The following is a 20,150-nucleotide window of genomic DNA, read 5'->3' on the forward strand; positions in this document are numbered from 1 at the left end:
CTATTTGCCTGTTTCATTCATGTCTATTTGCCTATTTCATTACATTGAAATAAGGATATGTCTCTCTCAGTATCTTCTTCAATTTCCTTCATTTTCTCTATCTTCCTCTCTTTCAGCTGCTTATTTTTTCCTCTGGGTTATTTCCTTCTGCATATACCATTCATTTATAAAGAAAAAAAGTTTTCTACTCCTGTCTCAAATGTTCTTGATATATGACTGTGTACAATAATTTTGGTATTGTTCTTAGTCAGTCAATTTGTGTTCCATTCAAGTAAAAATGAAGATAACTGACAGAGGACACTGTAGAAAGCTAGGAATACATATGAGACAGTAAGAATGAAAAAACAGAAAGCTCACAAAAAAAGAAACAAAAAATCACTAAATCAAGCAAAACAAGAGGAATGAAACTCAGTGACTTCTCACTTTTTACAATGAAATTTTAAATAAATTTCTGTAAAAGATGTCAGTAATTTAGACTATATTAAAGAAATGAAATCTGACAAATGACTTATGATGCTAATGAAAATGCATTTAGGGAGATGCAGAAATAACAGTCATATGCTACCCAAACAAAAATTAATGGCTTAATAAGAACTGTCCAGGGAAATTTCTGATACTCACCAAGAAAAGAATTATGGTATTTTAATGTATTCAAATTTGGAAAAGTCTAACTAAAAAAAAATGCATTCTTCCCCTAAAGTAATAAGATTTTCCTCTAATCAAAGTGAAGTTAAAAGAAAAAAAGGCAAAGGAATTATTTTCTTTCACAATTTTTTTTTTTAAAGCTGTGTAGAAAACAAAAAACAAAGCTACTTCATTTAATTCACGGCTACATTTTATACTTGCAGCATTAACCTCTTCAAACCAAAGGAAAATACCCCCTCACATAACACACTTCCATTGATTAACATTCTGAAATTTATGGTAGAATTGCTACTTACAGAAAACTGGTGACTCACTCAGTCTTTGGGTCAAAGGCTGAAAAGTCTGACTATTTTCAATGAGGTTCAAAATTGCTTCTTCATTAATAAGAGCTTCCTCCACTTTGTGTGTAGTGAGACCTTAAGATGACAAAGAATACAAAAACATTAAAGCAACAGATTAAATCTTATTATTTAGAATTTATGTAAATTAGAAACCATAATGATGCAAACCTATTTATAAAATTTTGAAGTGTTACTGTGATATGTGTTAAGTAAAAACATTAAAAAACTTAGTAAGAGCCAGAGGAATATCTAACCAGTGACATGGAGTAATTATAAAGGAAAAAAATAAAACCAAAACCAGGGGTGCCTGGGTGATGCAGTTGGTTATGCCTCTGACTCTTGGTTTCTGCTCAGATTATAATCTCAGGGTGGTAAGATGGAGACCTACACTGGGCTCTGTGCTCATCAGCGAGGAGTCTGCTGAAGACTTCCTCTCCCTCAGGGCACCTGGGTGGCTCAGTTGTTAAACGGTTGCCTTCAGCTCAGGTCATGATCCCAGGGTCCTGGGATGGAGCCCCACATCGGGCTCCCTGCTCAGTGGGAAGCCTGCTTCTCCCTCTCCCACATGCCCCTGCTTCTGTTCCCTCTCTCGCTGTGTCTCTCTCTGTCAAAAAAATAAAATAAAATAAAATCTTAAAAAAAGACTTTCTCTTCCTCAGATAGAGAAGAAGGGAGTTGGGTACATCGGAGGGGGAGACAAACCAAACCATGAGAGACTGTGGACTCTGAGGGGGAGACAAACCATGAGAGATTGTGGACTCTGAGAAACAAACTGAGGGCTTCGGGGAGAGGGTGAGCCTGGTGGTGGGTATTAAGGAGGGCATGTATTGCATGGAGCACTGGGTGTGGTGCATAAACAATGAATTTTGGAACACTGAAAAAAACTAAAGTAAAATTCAAAAAAAAAAAAAAAAAAAGACTTCCTCTCCCTCTCCCTTTGCCCCTCCCCCCATTCGTGATCATGTGTACACATACACACTCTCTCTCAAATGAATAAATCTTTTAAAAATTTTTTAAAAATTAAAAACCCTCCATCTGTGAATCACTAAATATTTACAATCTCTTTAGCTTCTTTGATCCTACCTAGTTTGTATAGTTATATTATCCTGATTAAATTAAAATATACAAAGGGAAAAGAGTAATATAATTATTCTCTATGGTTTAAAAATTACAAATTAATTTTATATTTCTCAGCTTTCAAGATCTAAAAATTTCTCCTTTAATGTATGATTTTTATAAGTCTAACTTGAACCACTGGATTAAATAATTTTAAGAATAAAGATAAGATGAGTCTCATAATCTAGTGAAAGGGAGAGAGCGAGCAAATAGCACTGGGAAAAAAGACTATAGTAAAAAATGGAAGGCAGTTAGAACTAAATGGAAAACAGTTCCGCTCTCTCCACTCATGCACTCTCTCTCTCAAATAAATAAAATCTTAAAAAAAAACAAACCACAAGTTTTGAGGGGAACCTGGATGGCTCAGTTGGTTGGACAACCAACTCCTGGTTTCCACTTGAGTGGTGACCTCAGGTCTGTGAGACTGGAACATGACTGAGGTGGAAGAATTCAGTGGGAAAAAAAATTTGCAATAATATGTGAGAACTAGTTATTTACCTTTAGAAAAATATGGGGTGATTGAGTGGCTCAGTTGGTTAAGTGTCTACCTATTAATTTGAGCTGGTCATGATACTGGAGCCCTGATTCTCTCCCCCTCTCCCTCTGCCCCCTCTTAAAAAACATATATAATTAGATCCTTATTACACATAAACGTAAAATTTCAGATAAGTATAAAATCTAAGTGTGAAAAACCAAACTGTAAGCATGCATAAGCCATAGGGATGAAAACTTGCATTACATCACAATAGGGAAGGACCCAACAGGAAATGAACCAAGAGCATTAATAAGTAATTCTCAGATAAAGACACACAAATGCTCAAACTTATTAGTAAGTAGGAAATACAAATTAAACTAAGGAGATACCATTTCGAAGAATCAAAATGGCAAAAATTTCTTGCATCTGATACTATCAAATGCCATTGAGGATGCAGGGAAATATAAGCTCTGATACACTGTGGGATTATAAACTTAGGATCATTTTATAGTGGAATTTTATAATACAGCATTACTACTATAATGTGATATTTTTATTATTAACATACTTCAAAATATAAAAAATGTAGCTCTAAAAAAAACAGGGCTTACAGGGAAAAAAAAGGTTAAGGCAAAATTTATGCAACTTTATAACCAGAACACTAATAAAATCAATAATTGGTACCTGAGGAGATAACTCTGATCAGTCAGGCAGGCAGCCAGTGTGGCTGGAAGCTGTCAAAAGTGGATATTAAAATGCACAGGAAATAATAGTATGGAAATGCTGGATACATTTTGATTAGAATGCAGCTGGCAGACGCTAAGACAAAGCAAGTGCAAGTAGAACTCTGAGCCAATAAGATGCCAATGAGGGGAGTCAGGAGACCTCAGGTGCAATCTGCCAGGAGGCAGAGATGGCACAGTACTGGGACACCTCCTAGGGAGAGAGGAAGCCCTGGGTGTAGATACCCATTTTGAATTTTAGTTAAATATAGTCAAAAGAGCCACTGCTGCTAATGCAACAGTCTAAAGGAGGCTTTTCCAGCAGAAAGTTGTAATTCTACTGCTGCTATTCTGGCTCCCCTTCCGAGAAAAGCTGAGTATCAAACAATGTGACTTGGAGGAAAACTTTCATTATTCTTTTATTTACCAATCGTGTAAAATCTAACTACCTTACTTCTAGAAACCTGTTAGAACAGATGCTATCTAGGTAGAGTACTTATACTCTCAGACCTGGCAAATTACATTTCTATATGTTTTCTACAAAGAAACTCTTGCCTCAAGGTGACAAAAATAACACTATTAATAACAATGCAAAAGTGAAAACCATCTAATGGTTGTAGAGAAGCAGATAAACATGTTTAGTCTTACAAAGGAACACTTCAGCAGATAAAATGAGTGAACTAGAAACATGTATGAAAAAGGAAAGATTTCAAAGTTATACTGTTGACATAAGATACTCAACATCATTAATAACAAGGCAAAAGATAATTAAAACCATAATGAGATACCATTTCACACACACTAGGATAGCTATATAAAAAAAAATAACAAATGTTCTTGGGGATGCAGGGTCACTGCAACTTTCACATACTGTTGGTGGAAATGTAAAACAGTATAGTCACATTGGAAAAACAGTATTGTAGTTTATTAAAAAGTTAAATGTAAGTTTATCAAATGACCCAGCAATTCCATTCTTGTATCTCTAAAGAAAAATGCAAATACATGCCTACACAAAGACTTACATATAAGTGTTCATAGCAGCATTATTCTTTTTTTCAATTAACATATAATGTATTATTTGCTCCAAGGGTACACATCTGTGAATCATCAGGCTTACAAAATTCAAAGGACTGACCATCACACATAACCTTCCCAATGTTCATAACCCAATCACCCTATACCTATCTCCTGATCCCTCAGCAACCCTGTTTGTTTCAGGAGATTAAGAGTCTCTTATGGTTTGTCTCCCCTCCCGATCCCATCTTGTCTTATTTTTCCTTCCCTATTCACCCACAATCTCCCGACCTCCCTCTCAAATTCCTCATATCAGAGAGATCATATGATAATTGTCTTTCTCTGATTGACTTATTTCACTTAGCATAATACCCTCTAGTTCCATCCATGTCGTTGCAAATGGTAAGACTACATTTCTTTTGATGGCTCCATAGTATTCCATGGTATATATATACCACATCTTCTTTATCTATTCACTGTTGATAGACATCTAGGTTCTTTCCCTAGTTTGGCTATTGTGGACATTGCTGCATAAACATTCAGGTGCACGTACCCATTCCAATCACTACATTTGTATCTTTAGGGTAAATACTTAGTAGTGCAATTGCTGACTCACATAGTCTATTTCCAACTTTTTGAGGAACTTCCATACTGTTTTCCAGAGTGGCTGCACCAGTTTGCATTCTCACCAACAGTGCAGGAGGGTTCCCCTTTCTCCACATCTTCACCAACATCTGTCATTTCCTGACTTGTTAATTTTAGCCATTCTGACTGGTGTGAGGTGGTATCTCACTGTGGTTTTGATTTGTATTTCCCCGATGCCAAGTGATGTTGAGCACTTTTTCATGTGTCTCTTGGCCATTTGGATGTCTTCTTTGCAGAAATGACTGTGTCTTCTGCCCATTTCTTGATTGGATTATTTGTTCTTTGGGTGTTGAGTTTGATAATTTCTCTATAGATTTTAGATACTAGCCCTTTATCTGATATGTCATTTGTGAATATTTTCTCCCATTCTATCAGTTGTCTTTTGGTTTTGTTGACTGTTTCCCTTGTGCAAAGGCTTTTGATCTCGAGGAAGTCCCAATAGTTCATTTTTGCCCTTGCTTCCCTTGTCTTTGGCGATGTTTCTAGGAAGAAGTTGCTGCGACTGAAATCGAAGAGGTTGCTACACAAGTTCTCCTCAAGAATTCAGATGGATTCCTATCTCACATTGAGGTCTTGCATCCATTTTGAGTCTACTTTTGTGTGTGTCGTAAGGAAATGGTCCAGTTTCTTTCTTCTGCATGTGGCTGTCCAATCTTCCCAACACCATTTGTTGAAGAGATTGTCTTTTTTCCATTGGACATTCTTTTCTGCTTTGTCGAAGATTAGCTGACCATAGAGTTGAGGGTCCATTTCTGGGCTCCCTATTCTGTTCCATTGATCTATGTGTCTGTTTTTGTGCCAGTATCATACAGCTTTGTAATAGAGCCTGATGTCCGGAATTGCGATGTCATGAACTTTGGCTTTCTTTTTCAACATTCCTCTGGCTACTCAGGGTCTTTTCTGGTTCCATATAAATTTTAGGATTATTTGCTCAATTTCTTTGAAAAAAAAAATTAATGGTATTTTGATAAGGATTGGACTAAATGTGTAGATTGCTTTAGGTAGCATCGACATTTTCACAATATTTGTTCTTCTGATCCATGACCATGGAACATTTTTCCATTTCTTTGTGCCTTCCTCAATTTCTTTCATGAACACTATAGTTTTCTGAGTACAGATTCTTTGCCTCTTTTTTTAGGTTTATTCCTAGGTATCTTATGGTTTGGGGTGCAATTGTAAATGGAATCAACTCCTTAATTTCTTTCTTCTGTTTGCTGTTGGTATACAGAAATGCAACTGATTTCTGGGCATTGATTTTATATTCTGACACTTTACTGAATTCCTGTATGAGTTCTAGCAGTTTTGGAGTGGAGTCTTCAGGGTTTTCCACATAAAGTATCATATCATCTGCAAAGAGTAAGAGTTTGACTTCTTCTTTGCTGATTCAGATCCTTTAGTTTCTTTTTGTTGTCTGAGTGCTGAGACTAGGACTTCTAGTACTATGTTGCACAGCAGTGGTGACAATGGACATCACAGCTGTGTTCCTGACCTTAGGGAAAAACTCTCAGTTTTTCCCCATTGAGAATGATATTCGCTGTGGGTTTTCATAGATGGCTTTGATGATACTGAGGTATGTATCCTACATCCCTACACTTTGAAGAGTTTTGATCAACAAAGGATGCTGTACTTTGTCAAATACTTTTTCTGCCTCTATTGAGAGTATCATATGGTTCTTGCTCTTTCTTTCGTTAACGTATCACATTGATTAATTTGTGGATGTTGAACAAACCTTGCAGACCAGGAATAAATCCCACTTGGTCGTGGGGAATAATCCATTTAATGTCCTATTGGCTAGTATTTTGGTGAGAATTTTTGCATCTGTGTTCATAAGGATATTGGTCTGTAGTTCTTTTTGATGGGGTCTTTGGTTTTGGCATCAAGGTAAAGCTGGCCTCATAAAATGAGTTTGGAAGTTTCCCTTCCACTGCTATTTCTTGGAAAAGTTTCAGGAGAATAGGTTATTAACTCTTCTCTAAAAGTTTGGTAGAATTCCTCTGGGAAGCCGTCTGGCCCTGGGCTCCTGTTTTTTTATTATTATTTTTTAATTTTCAAAAATTTATTATTTATTTATTTGTTGGGAGATTTTTGATGACTGCTTCAATCTCCTTACTGGTTATGGGTCTGTTCAGGTTTTCTATTTCTTCCTAGTTCAGTTTTGGTATTTTATATGTCTCGAGGAATGCATCCATTTCTTCCATATTGTCAAATTATCTGGTGTACAGTTGCTCATAATATGTTCTTATGATTGTTTGTATTTCTTTGGTGTTGGTTCTGATCGCTTCTCTTTTATTCATGATTTTATTAATTTGGATCCTTTCTCTTTTCTTTTTGATAAGTCTGGCCAGGGGTTTATCAATCTTATTAATTCTTTCAAAGAACCAGCTCCTACTTTTGTTGATTTGTTCTTCTGTTCTTTTGGTTTCCATTTTATTGATTTCTGCTCTTTTATTATTTCTCTTTTGCTGGGTTTAGGCTTTCTTTGCTGCTCTTTCTCCAGTTCCTTTAGGTGTAGGGTTAGGTTGTGTACTTGAGATCTTTCTTATTTCTTGAGAAAGACTTTTATTGCTATATACTTTCCTCTCAGGACTGCCTTTGCTGTGTCCCAAAGATTTTGAACAGTTGTGTTTTCATTTTCATTTGTTTCTATGAATTTTTTAATTCTTCTTTAATTTCCTGGTTGACCCATTCATTATTAAGTAGTATACTCTTTAGCCTCCATATATTTGAGTTCTTTCCAACTTTCCTCTTATGATTGAGTTCTAGTTTCAAAGCATTGTGGTCTGAAAAATATGAAGGGAATGATCCTTTTTTTTTTTTTTTTACTAGTTGAGACTCGATTTGTGACCCAAGATGTTACCTACTCTGCAGAATGTTCCATGTACACTAGAGAAGAATGTATACTCTGTTGCTTTGGGATGGAATGTTCTGAATATATCAGTGATGTCCATCTGATCCAGGGTGTCATTTAAAGCCTTTATTTCCTTGCTGATCTTTTGCTTGAATGATCTGTCCATTTCAGTGAGAGGGGTGTTAAAATCCCCCACTATTATTGTATTATTGTTGATGTGTTTCTTTTGATTTTGTTATTAATTGGTTTATATAACTGGCTGCTCCTGTGTTAAGGGCATAGATATTTAAAACTATTAGATCTTCTTGTTAGAGCCTTTAAGTATGATATAGTGTCCTTCATCTCTTATTATAGTCTTTGGCTTGAAATCTAATTTATCTGATATAAGGATTGCCACTCCAACTTTCCTTTCATATCTATTAGCATGGTAAATGGTTTTCCACCCCCTCATTTTAAATCTGGAGGTGTCTTTGGGTCTAAAATGAGTTTCTTGTGGACAGCATATTGATGGCTCTTGTTTTTTTATCCATTCTGATACCCTGTGTCTTCTGATTGGGGCACTTAGTCCATTTACATTCAGGGTAACTATTCAAAGATATGAATTTAGTGCCACTGTATTGTCTGTAAGGTGACTGTTACTGTATATTGTCTCTGTTCCTTTCTGGTCTACTACTTTAAGGGTCTCTCTTTGCTTAGAGGATCTCTTTCAATATTTCCTGGAGGGCTGGTTTGGTGTTTGCAAATTCTTTTAAGTTTTGTTTGTCCTGGAAGCTTTTTATCTCTCCTTCTATTTTCAGTGACAGTCTAGCTAGATACCATATTCTTGGCCACATATTTTTCTCGTTTAGTGCTATGAGTATATCATGCCAGTCCTTTCTAGCCTGCCAGGTCTCTGTGGGTAGATCTGCTGCCAATCTAATATTTATACCATTGTAAGTTACAGATTTCTTGCCCTGAGCTGCTTTCATGATTTTCTCTTTGTCCCTAAGAGTTGTTAAGTTTTATTATGAGGGGGTGTGGACCTATTTTTATTGATTTTGAGGGGGGATTCTCTGCCTCCTGGATTTTGATGCTTGTTCCCTTTGCCAAATTGGGGGAATTCTCTGCTATAATATGGTCCAATATACCTTCTGCTGCTCGCTCTCTCTTTCTTCTTCTTCTGGGATTCCAATTATTCTAATGTCGTTTCATCTTATAATATCACCTATCTCTTGAATTCTCCCCTTGTGGTCCAGTAGTTGTTTGTCTCTTTTTTGCTGGTTCTTTATTCTCCATCATTTGGTCTTCTATATCACTAATTCTCTCTTCTGCTTCATTTATCCTAGCAATGAGAGCCTCCATTTTTAAAAATTAATTAATTAATTAATTTTTACTATTATTTTTTATAAACATGTATTTTTATCCCCAGGGGTACAGGTCTGTGAATCGCCAGGTTTACACACTTCACAGCACTCACCAAGAGAGCCTCCATTTTTGACTGGACTTCATTAATAGCTTTTTAAATTTCAATATGGTTAGATTTTAGTTCTTTTATTTCTCCAGTAAGGGGTTTTATTTCTCCAGAAAGGGATTCTCTAGTATCTTCCATGCTTTTTTCAAGCCCAGCTAACAGCTTGATAATCGTCATTCTGAGCTCTAGTTCTGACATATTACTAATGTCCATATTGATTAGGTCCCTAGCCATTGGTACTGCTTTTTGGTTTTTTTTTTGTGGTGAATTTTTCCACCTTTTCATTTTGTCCAGATAAGAATAGATAAATGAGAGAACAAGAACAAAATACTAAAAGGGTGGCAAAGATCCCAGAAAAATATACACTAACCAAATCATAAGAGACCCAAAACTGGGGCGGGGGGGAGGGGGAAGGAGGCAAAGTTTAAAAAAAAATTTTTTTTAATTAAAAATAAACAATAAAAAGTTAAAAAAAAATTATATGTATTATACTGGTGAACAGAACAGAGCCAGCCACTCGATTTTGAGTGTTCTGGTCTCTTAGAAGAAACTACCTCCCCAAATTTTAAAGCATGAAAAACTTACATATATATATATATGCAAAAATAAGGGTAAACACGATGAAGGGATGGAATGTTACTATAAAGATGAGAATTAAAAAGGATTCTAAAACAGGAATTGATAAGTTTAAAAAAAAAAAAGAAGAGCGAATGTGATCAGGCTGGAGACTGGAACAGAGCCATGTGCTAGACTTAGGGTATATTTTGATCTATTAGAAGAAATTGTATCCCAAAATTTTAAAGAAAAAAACCCTATATGTATATAAAAAATAAGGTTAAATACAATGAACAGACAGAATATGACTGTAACAATGAAAACTTAAAAAGGTTTTTTAAAAAAGGTATTGGTAAGATAAAATAGTTTTAAAAACGTTAAAATAGTTAAGAGGAAAAGTTAAAAAATAGAATAAGAAAAAAATTAAGTTTAAAAGTTACCTTTGAAAGACTAAAGGATCATGGGGGAAAAGCCATGAATTCTTGTGTTGCTTTCCCCTAGCTCTGGAGTTTTGCAGTTCTCATTGATTCGTGAACTTGGTCTTCACTGGATGTTCCCGCTGAACATCTGGGGGAGAGGCCTACTGTCATGATTCTCAAATGTCTTTGCCTGAGGAGGAATTGTACCGCCCTTGCTGGGGGACAGGCTAAGTAATCTGCTCGGGTTCGCTCTTGGTAGCTTTTGTTTCCTGAATGCTTTCCATACAGCTTTGGAGGTCAGGAATGAAGATAGTGCCCTCCAAATCTCCGGCCCGTAGCAGTGGAGAGCTCGTGGCCCCACTCCTTAATGCGTCCTCAGAGAAAAGCTGTCAATCCCTCCTGTCTCCCTGGTCTCTGGCTGCACTCCATGTTCACCCAAGCTGTGACCCAGCATTTCTATCTCTGGCACATAGACCCATTTGGAGTCTCCAAACGCAGCAGATTCCTGCCGTGTGCTCCCATGCTGCTCCTCCCAGAGGAGGAAGGAGGGGATCTCTCCAGATCTGCCACTTGTGCGGTCCCTGCTCAAACATCAGTAGCTAGACTGTGACTTGGATGACGGTTTAAGGTAACCCCAAGCTGAGAGCTCACTGCTCAGCTCCAGCTCTGTAGCCAGCTTCCCTGCTCCAATACCTGGGAGCTTTGCCACACTCAGTCACCCCTGGGTCTTTCTATGTCCCTGCAGGTCTTGAGATTACACTGTCCCTGCGAGGGTTCCACCCCTCACTTAGCCTCTGGAAAACATCACTCAGTGGAGCAGAATTCTAGAAGTTCCGATTCTGTGCTCTGCTGCTCCCTCACTTGCTGGGAAATAGCCCCTCCTCCCGTGGTCTCTCTTCCCATCGCTTTGGATTCACTTCTCCACAGGTCCTACGTTCCAGAAAGTGGTTGATTTTCTGTTCCTAGAATTGCTGCTCTTCTTCTCTTCTATCTCCTGTTGAATTTGTAGGTGTTCAGAATGGTTTGATAACTAGCTATCTGAAATCCTGGTACCTGATGATATTTCAGTTTCCTACTCCTCTGCCATCCTGCTTCCTCTCTCTTGCAGCATTATTCTTAAGAGCCCAAAAAGTGGAAACTCAAATATCCATCAACTGATTAATGAATTAACAAAATATAGTAATAGCCGAAAAATGCAATACTATCTGGTAATAAAATTTTAAAGATTTAAATACTGATACTATAATATGGATGAACCTGAAATATGCTAAATGAAAGACACAGAAGATTATATATTGTGTAATTTCATTTATACGGTATATCTAGAAAAGACAAAATCTTGAAAGACAGAAAAGTGGATTAGTGATTACTTATGGTTGGAGGTGGGAAAAGATGTGCCTGCAAATGGACACAAGGAATCCTATGAGGTGAAGGAAATGTCCTAAAATTGAATTATGGGGATCTTTGCACAACTCTGTAAGTTTACTAAATCACTGAATTATACACTTAAAGATTGTTTATTTTTATTTGTTTGTCAGAGAGGGAGAGGGCACAAGCAGGGGGAGTGGCAGGCAGAGCAGGCAAAGGGAAAAGCAGGCTCCCCACTGAGCAAGAAGCCCAATGTGGGACTCAATCCGAGGACCCTGGAATCATGACCTGAGTGGAAGGCAGATGCTTAACCTACTGAACCCACCCAGGTGTCCCTGAATTGTACACTAAAAATAAGTGTGTTTTATGTTATACAAATCATACCTCAAATTATTAATTAATTAATTGATTAAAGGCTCCACACCCAGCATGCAGCCCAACTCAAGAGCTTGAACTCAACCCAAAGATCAAGACCTGAGCTGAGATCACAAGTCAGATGTTTAACTCATGAGCCACCCAGGTGCCTCCTCAATTAAATTATTTTTAAAGTGTTGAATGAAAAAAGCAAGTTGCTTAATTTATTTCAAGTAGAATATCACTTATGTAAAATTTAAAACCCCAAATAGCAGTATATATTATGGATATACATACATAAGAAAATATACAATCATATATGGTAACAATTTACACCAACTTTAGAACAGTGTTTACCTCTAGAAATGAAGAAAACGTAAAGGAATGGAAGAAACTTAGCTACCTCAACCAAATTCTACTGTAGTTCTATGGTAGTATTTTCTGTATACTTGCAAAACAAACCTCACCTTTGCTCAACTCTGTATCTTTGTGGACTTCTACCATATTGGCTGGTGTACACTGAAGAATATCAGGAGATAGAACTTCAGAGTGCAATGTTAACTCGGCAGAGAACTCCTGAGATCCATCGCTGTAGTCCACTGATCCTGATAATGTTCTGCTTAATTAAAACATATCCTTTATAAAACAAACTAGATAGCCAAGCAATAAAATTCGTTCTGAGATCTATAATAAATAACCACTTACACAGAGAAATCATTCTGTTTGAGAATTTCCTGAAGTCTCTTCTGAAAATTTTTTTCACTTTCTGTTGCTGGCACAAACCTGCGATCTTTGAATTTTAAAAGTGCATTAAAACATGTGGATAACAAATGAATGAAATATTTTCCTTTCTCTTAGAGTAGCTTTTAAAATAGTTACAATTTCCTATCTTTCTCTTGACACATATAATACCACCTAAAAGTAGTCCTATTATAAAGTCAAACAAAAGGGAAATGGTTGATACTGAAGTTATAAAATTAAGCACTTAAAGTCAGTTCAAGATTAAGTTCTATAATTATAACTTAAATCTAAAACAAAAACATTGCTCTCTACCTATAAATGTACCACATACTCTGAACCTAGAAATTTCCCCCTTATAAAATATTTCTATCTTAGAATGCCTTAGAAGGCATTCAAAATTTATCATAGCATTTTTAGTGTCTAAGACACAATGAAAGTTTTAATTGGACTTCAATGTATAATTATTACTGTATTTCAAATATATTTACCTCGTGAATTATGTCTTTTTATTCTTTTATATGTATCTCTAATTCTTTTATTTTTACTTAAAATTTTTATTGTATTCATGGCATTTAAGCCCTCAAATTCTTTTTTGAATGTAGAAGAATTTAGTAATACATAAAATACATTAAATGAGTATTTTTTTCTGAGCTGTACAAGATGATCATAGCAGGAATTTAAGGACATACAAAGAAAATAGTTTAAGGGCAGTATTTCAAGGATTACGTTTTCATAGCTTAATGAACAAAATGTAGTGGTTCTACGTTGGGACTCTTCTACAAAAACCCAGAACACACTAGAAAATAAAAAAGGAGTAAAGAGGTGGGACAAGAAGACAAGGTAAGGTCAAAACTGGACAATGAAGATGACAGTTTCTATGGTGGTTGGGAGTATGGGTGGAGGGAGAAAATAATGAGTGACACTTTGAAGGTAAAGAATTACAGTTCAGAGCAATGACAGAAGGCAAAAATTAGAACATTTAAAGATAACTTGAAAAGTAAAATTTAACGTCAAGGTAAAAATTCAATGGCTTAAATTTTAGAAAAAAAAAAAAAAAAATCACCAGAGTACTATTGGGTTTATACCTTGTGATTCAGGTTGGCTAATTTGAGAAGTTTCATTTCTGTTTCTTCGCCGTTGCTTTTCATCTTCCCATATGGCCTGCAGACCAGGGTTTCCACCAATTTGAGCTATAATCACAATAATACTTCAATATGACAAGGATCAAAGTGAAAAATATTTGCTCAGAAAAAGAAATCCAAAGTTTAAAAAAACAAATACTGCCTTAAAAAAAAATTACCTGCTTTGTGTAATAAAATGACCAAACATTCCCAATCTACATTATTACATTATTCTTTTGTTTTACTTTTCTTCCTACTGGCTCCCCAAAACCCAGCAAATGAGTAAGATTCAAGCACTTGATGACAGTCAATACACTTAAGAGTTCCCTCCCTGGTATATAACCTGAAAATTTAAAAATTGAAAGGCAGAATATATGAAATTCTTTTATGATGGCTGATGAATTTAGTGTCTTACTTTAGGCTCATGTCTATGCAAATATACTTAACATGAATGGACGTACTAGTGAAAAAATAATGACTGTCTCATCAGAGGTACAGAAGAAATCTTCCTAACATTTTTGTATCCCCCCCTTTTTTTTTCTTAATTTTTTATTTTTTTATAAACATATATTTTTATCCCCAGGGGTGCATCCCCCTTTTATAATATATTACTTCTCTACTACTGTTTTCTTACCTACTTTTTCTACTCTATTTTGGTCATTAAATTTTAAAAATAAAAACACATATTAATAATTGTGTATATACCTTCAATGTCCAGCCGATTTAAGATATCAGCAGCTACAGCATCCACTTCTAGTTCACATGTACTCTGTGGTTCAACACCTTCCAGTATTAAAGAGCTGTATTAAGAAGATATCCAAAAATATAATAAATCAGGGGTGCCTGGCTGGCTCAGTCAGTAAAGCATGCAACTCCTGATCTTGGGGCTGTGAGTTCAAGCCCCGTATTGGGCAGGGATTACTTAAAAAATAAATAACATTTAAAAAACATGTGTCACATAACTGTAACTTTTCATGTTTAGTGATATTATAGTAAGTCACAATTATTCATGATGATACTGTGTGTATACATATAAAGAAATAAAATACAGGAAGAGAAAAATACAAAACCTGTTGTCTTGACAACTCTATTGAGATTCTTTTTCAGTATATTTCATATATTTTGGTTCATTATATTTTATATGTAAGGAATGTACAATGTTTTAGCATAAGGGTCATGGCCAGGGAGAATGGGATTAGATGACAACAGAGGGATACAGAAGCCACATACATTTGTAATCACTTGCCCAGAGGCATCTTCCTCAGCAATCATAGCTGGTTAAAAAACAATGAGGACAGAATATGCAGCAAGAGATAAGGGGAAGAGAGCCTACTGAAAAGTGGGGCAAATGATACTGTTCTCCCTGCCTTCAACCACTGCTGAGCTAAGGAACGTTTTAAAAGTCTCCATAACTACAGAACTGAGAAACTATATGAGTTCAACAGTGGGATCATAGCTAAGAAAAGTGCTGATACCACAAGGCTATTAATTCTTATGACGACTTCAGAGGGTTGTTCCCCACTAATGTTCATTTACTCAAAAGCATTTTTTTTTTCATCAGAGCAGGATTAGGAAGATACCATATAATTAACCCTGTTTGACAGAATGAACATACAGCATCTATTATGAATACAAGTTTACTCATTCCAAAATTTAGATGATCTACAAATACTGGCCCCAAATGAAAAGGAGAACTTTTATTAGAAAGCGGGTGATGGCAGATTTCATTAACATTTTTAGTTGAAAGATATTTTTTTTAATGTTTTAAGAGAAACATATTAGCAAAACCTAATTTTCTCTTATCTATCCTTAAGGATCCCTAAGGAAATCCCTATATGTACATATTTATATATATATGTAGATACAAAACATACCTGTATCTTTTTACCATTCTGACAGAGAAGGGACACGTTAGCTAGCCTATCACAATATATCCCTTTCACTTTCAGAAAAAAAAATTATCAATGTAGCTTTTCTTTTTTTTTATCCACATAATTTAATAAAACCAGTTTTACCATGAATTGAAATAGTAGATAAAATAGTTTGGTCAACAGTTTTCTCCTTTTACCAAAAAGCTTCACAATTTTTGCAAGAATTATACTATAAATTTCAAGGGTGAATTTCCCAGGAGCAACATATTCATGATAAAAGATGGGAATGATAACAACAAAAAAAAGCAATCTCATAGTAAAAATTTACAACTATTTCTTGCCTTTATTACAAAACTACTTTAGACATTCAGTATAGGCGGTGTTCCTAGTGAAAGGAAGTAATTTTCACACTAAAAATGTTTCCAGGGGCACCTGGATGGCTCAGTGGGTTAAGCCTCTGCCTTTGGCTCAGGTCATGATCTCAGGCTCCTGGGATCGAGCCCCACATCGGGCTCTCTGCTCGGCGGGGAGCCTACTTCTCCCTCTCTCTCTGCCTACTTGTGATCTCTCTGTCAAATAAATGAATAAAATCTTCTTAAAAAATTGTTTCCAGTAGATAGAAAAACCGTAAGTAAAAAATCTGAGTCAGCAAAACATGTAAACTATTCATTATGGTCATGAAGAGCAGATAACCAATAGGATGGTAACTAGACAATCGTGCCTCTCTGAACATTTCTGTTTCTAGCTTAACACAACAGACATACTAATTACACTGAGGGTGGAGCTCAAACATCTATCATTTTAAAAGTCTCTTCAGATCAATCGATTGGGCAGCCAAGGTTGAGATTACTGTGGTAGACTTGACTTTTGTGGATTCAACACTCTGGGGCAAAGGACCAGGAAGGTCCATGATATGTGGTAATTTACAATGAGTTAACGAGTAGGGTTAGCAGAACTGCTAACTGAACACTCTCGTCCCTTAATAGTTTGCTGCTACTTGTCATAGTCCTCGTAATAAAGTTTGTGAGGGAATGTAAAATATTTCTTTGTTTAAAAAAAAAAATACCCAGCAAGAAGGTGATAATAGCACTGAGGACAGAAATGAGACTAATAAAATTTAAGAGTACTAATCCATGGCAAAATTTGACATTATGTTATTTGTACTTGGTGAAACAATGGATTCTCATGTTTATTACAACATAAGCATCCCCAAAGGATAATCTGAGAAAAAACTACAGAGTTATTCTATATTTATTATAAATTCTAATTCTGAGTACCTCTTCTAATTTTATTAGTTTGCCTACTCATACCTTTGCTCATAATTTGTCAATTGCTAAGAATAAGATGGGCTCCCCAAAAACATTCTAAATCGCAAACTTTTTATTATATATGGTTTCCCCAAACTTACTCCTAACCAGTAAAGCTTTACTATGAGCTAACTAGAAAGATGGTTGCCTATAAATGGATTTCAAGTACTAATAAACTCTAGTGTTATTTGATCAAGCAAAACACAAGTTATTAAATATAAAATTTTCAGAACTGAAGGCTCTAGTGAATAGATAAAGTCCTTGGATCAAATTGATGTGCTCCAATTTCAGAGAGATCGAGGAACTGTATCACAAGCACAAAAAATGAAGGCAGCAAGTAGCTTCTTGGTCACATCACCCTGGACTGATTAGAATCTGATTTCATGTGGTGATTAATATTCTGTTTAAACTTAATACCATTTCAATATGATTAAACTGTAATTCTGCTGTACTGAGAAGGAACCAAGAAATACATATGTATGCATATGTGAACATGTGTGTGCATATTTATCAAAAAGTCTTAATACTGGTTCAAGTCAATCAAGAGATAAGGTGAGTCACTGTGCATATCACTCTGAAGACCTCAAAGTTTCATTCTGGTACAATTACTTCTGTCATAAAATAATGTATTATTATCATTATTTAGTGAGATTCTTTCTTAAGTTTAGGTATTAAAAACCCAACTAATTCTAAAATGTAAAAATTCTGTGCAGCACATATTAGAATCTTAAATAACAAACTTTAAACAAATATTTTTATGATAATTTTTATCTTCAGTCACTTACTAAATTCATACTATCTTACTATGAAATAAAACATAAAATCATTTAAACACTTTTTCTATCTTGCACTGTTCATGAAAATTACCAACTTAAAAAAGCATCAGATGACATATGTGAAAAGAGGAAGACCACAATTATCCTGCCAATACCCAACTGATAGAAGGATCAAGAAAGCTTGGGCAAACATTGTGGTATAAGACGGATACCTTTCTGAATTCTATGTATACAGCTATTATTGATAATTTAGATAGGTACTAATTACATATCTGTAATCTAAACATTTGGGAAATGTTACCTCCCCCAGAAAGTCTAATAAATAATATACCTGGTCAAAAGAAATCACGAACTACATTATTCATACATAGTACGTCAATCTACTTTTTTCCATAAAAATATTTAGAAATTTGAGGGTTATTTTTACTAAAAGTATCTGCTATTTACATTTTTATTTGAAAAGTTATAAGGTATCAATTTACAATGCATAATGAAGATAGATGTTGGAGAAAAGTATAAAAAATTTATACCCAGATTACTTTTATTAATTAGGTAATAAGCAGGTCTATTTTCCTATTTCCAAGGTCTGTTTTTAAAATCTGTGATTCCATGTAACATACTAATGCTGAGAGTTGCTTCTCTGACAAACTTACTTGTTTATGTATAAAAAATATATATAACATTAAGATTAAATTAAAGTAACCACTGATTTTTAAAATACAGTAGGTTATATATGAATAGGTTTTTTTTTCCCCTTTACAACATTAACTAACCTTGGTATTTCATCTTCTTCCCACCGAAATAAAGTACCAGTTAGAGAATTTCCTGGTAGTCGATCATTGCAAGATCCAGTTGCACGCAATGGATCACCTAGAAATAGAAAGGTAAAAGGGGATAAATTCTACTTTTAATCTGCATACAATTACCCTTTAGGTAAAATAATATAAAACCTGTATGACTAGCTTCTAAAATTGCGTCCTTAAAATGCATACACACACAGGAATGCATATGTACGTCAGAGAACAATGGTTCCAAACTAAGAGGGAACAAAAGTATTTGTGATATGTATAAGAGAGAAAAATAGACACAATACCCAGATACTGGAATAAAAGTACGACACATTTAAGTGTGCTATTGTGGTAGGTATGATTAAAATCTCATTTTGAAAATAATGAAGAATTAAGAATTTTTATAGACTTTAAATTCCTAGGGTATTCTGTATGAATCGTCACTAAAATTCTAGTGGAAATCAGATTCCAGGTTAAGATTCAAAACATATTTCAACACTATGCCCCCAACAAAAAAATACGTAACACATTTCAGAAGTGATGGCAGTTAACAGCAATGAGTAGAAACCGGGGGCAAATACAAATACAATTTGACCAGTGGTGGAAGAATGGACTAAGCATGTTTGCTTAGTTGTCTAGGTTTCGGGCACTGAGTCCTGGGGTCACACTCTGAAATAGTCTCTAAATTTTAGTAACTTTTCTGTGATCTCTTACAGGAATTTAAATTCTAAGAGAAAGCTTAATTGAGTAGCATGGACAGAATTCTAACATTAAGAATGATGCTAAATTTGTAATCTTTTCCAGCTAAATTTAATGCTTTTTGTTTGTTGTTGTTTTAAGGAGGCACCGTGTCCAGCATGGAGTCCAGTATGGGGCTTGAACTCACCACCCTGGGATCAAGACCCAAGCTCAGATTAGAGTCAGACACTCAACCATATGAACCACCAATGTACCCCAGTACTTTGATCTTATTTGGTTAGCCTGATAACAAAATAGTGCAATTAAGACTAAGACCAGGTATTACCTTTGTTATTTTAATAAAACACATGCCAAAACATGTAAGTGATTTTATATACTTTCAGATGTTTTTAAAAACTTTGCTGTTAGGTGGCTAGGGCATTAATATGAAATTACTTTGTAAGTTGTAAGTTACCATAAATATTATTTTCTAACAAATTTATATGAAAAAAGAATCTATACAAGTTTACTGATTCAAAGTTATTGATAACATTAAAAAAACCATTTTACCTACTTTTTGCACACTGTTTTAGCATATTTCCCTAAAGAACATGGAAACTCCCTAACTTAAAAAATACACACACACACACAATTATATACATATATAGTTTTTCAATTGTGGATGATAAAAAATACAAAATACCTCTGTGGTACTCAAAATATTTACTCTGTTTATATACTTCACCTTAACAATTACAGTAATTAGCACCATTTCCATTCATCTGACACCTGATTATATAACAGAAATCCTGAGGAAAAAAACTATATATGCCTATATACTGTTAAAATTTCTAAATCTTATCTACTTTTTAATTTACTCCATTTTCTTTCTTTTTTTTTTTTTAAAGATTTTATT

The 20,150-nt window shown here is 35.0% G+C and overlaps 1 protein-coding gene across 3 annotated transcripts in view; it reads right to left on the minus strand.

Moving 5' to 3' along the window:
- Positions 1-20,150, minus strand: part of REV3L (REV3 like, DNA directed polymerase zeta catalytic subunit) — a 184,304-nt gene that overhangs the window by 93,793 nt on the left and 70,361 nt on the right. For all 3 annotated transcript variants that reach the window (XM_059401212.1, XM_059401213.1, XM_059401214.1), the window contains exons 5-10: positions 18,542-18,638; positions 14,520-14,614; positions 13,779-13,883; positions 12,658-12,742; positions 12,420-12,568; positions 942-1,061 (exon numbers count right to left, since the gene is read on the minus strand). In XM_059401212.1, the coding sequence (XP_059257195.1) occupies positions 942-1,061; positions 12,420-12,568; positions 12,658-12,742; positions 13,779-13,883; positions 14,520-14,614; positions 18,542-18,638 (651 nt within the window). The remainder of the gene's footprint in view (positions 1-941; positions 1,062-12,419; positions 12,569-12,657; positions 12,743-13,778; positions 13,884-14,519; positions 14,615-18,541; positions 18,639-20,150) is intronic.

This window comes from Mustela nigripes, chromosome 5 (assembly GCF_022355385.1).
Source record: "Mustela nigripes isolate SB6536 chromosome 5, MUSNIG.SB6536, whole genome shotgun sequence".
In the NCBI taxonomy this organism is placed as follows: Eukaryota; Metazoa; Chordata; class Mammalia; order Carnivora; family Mustelidae; genus Mustela; species Mustela nigripes.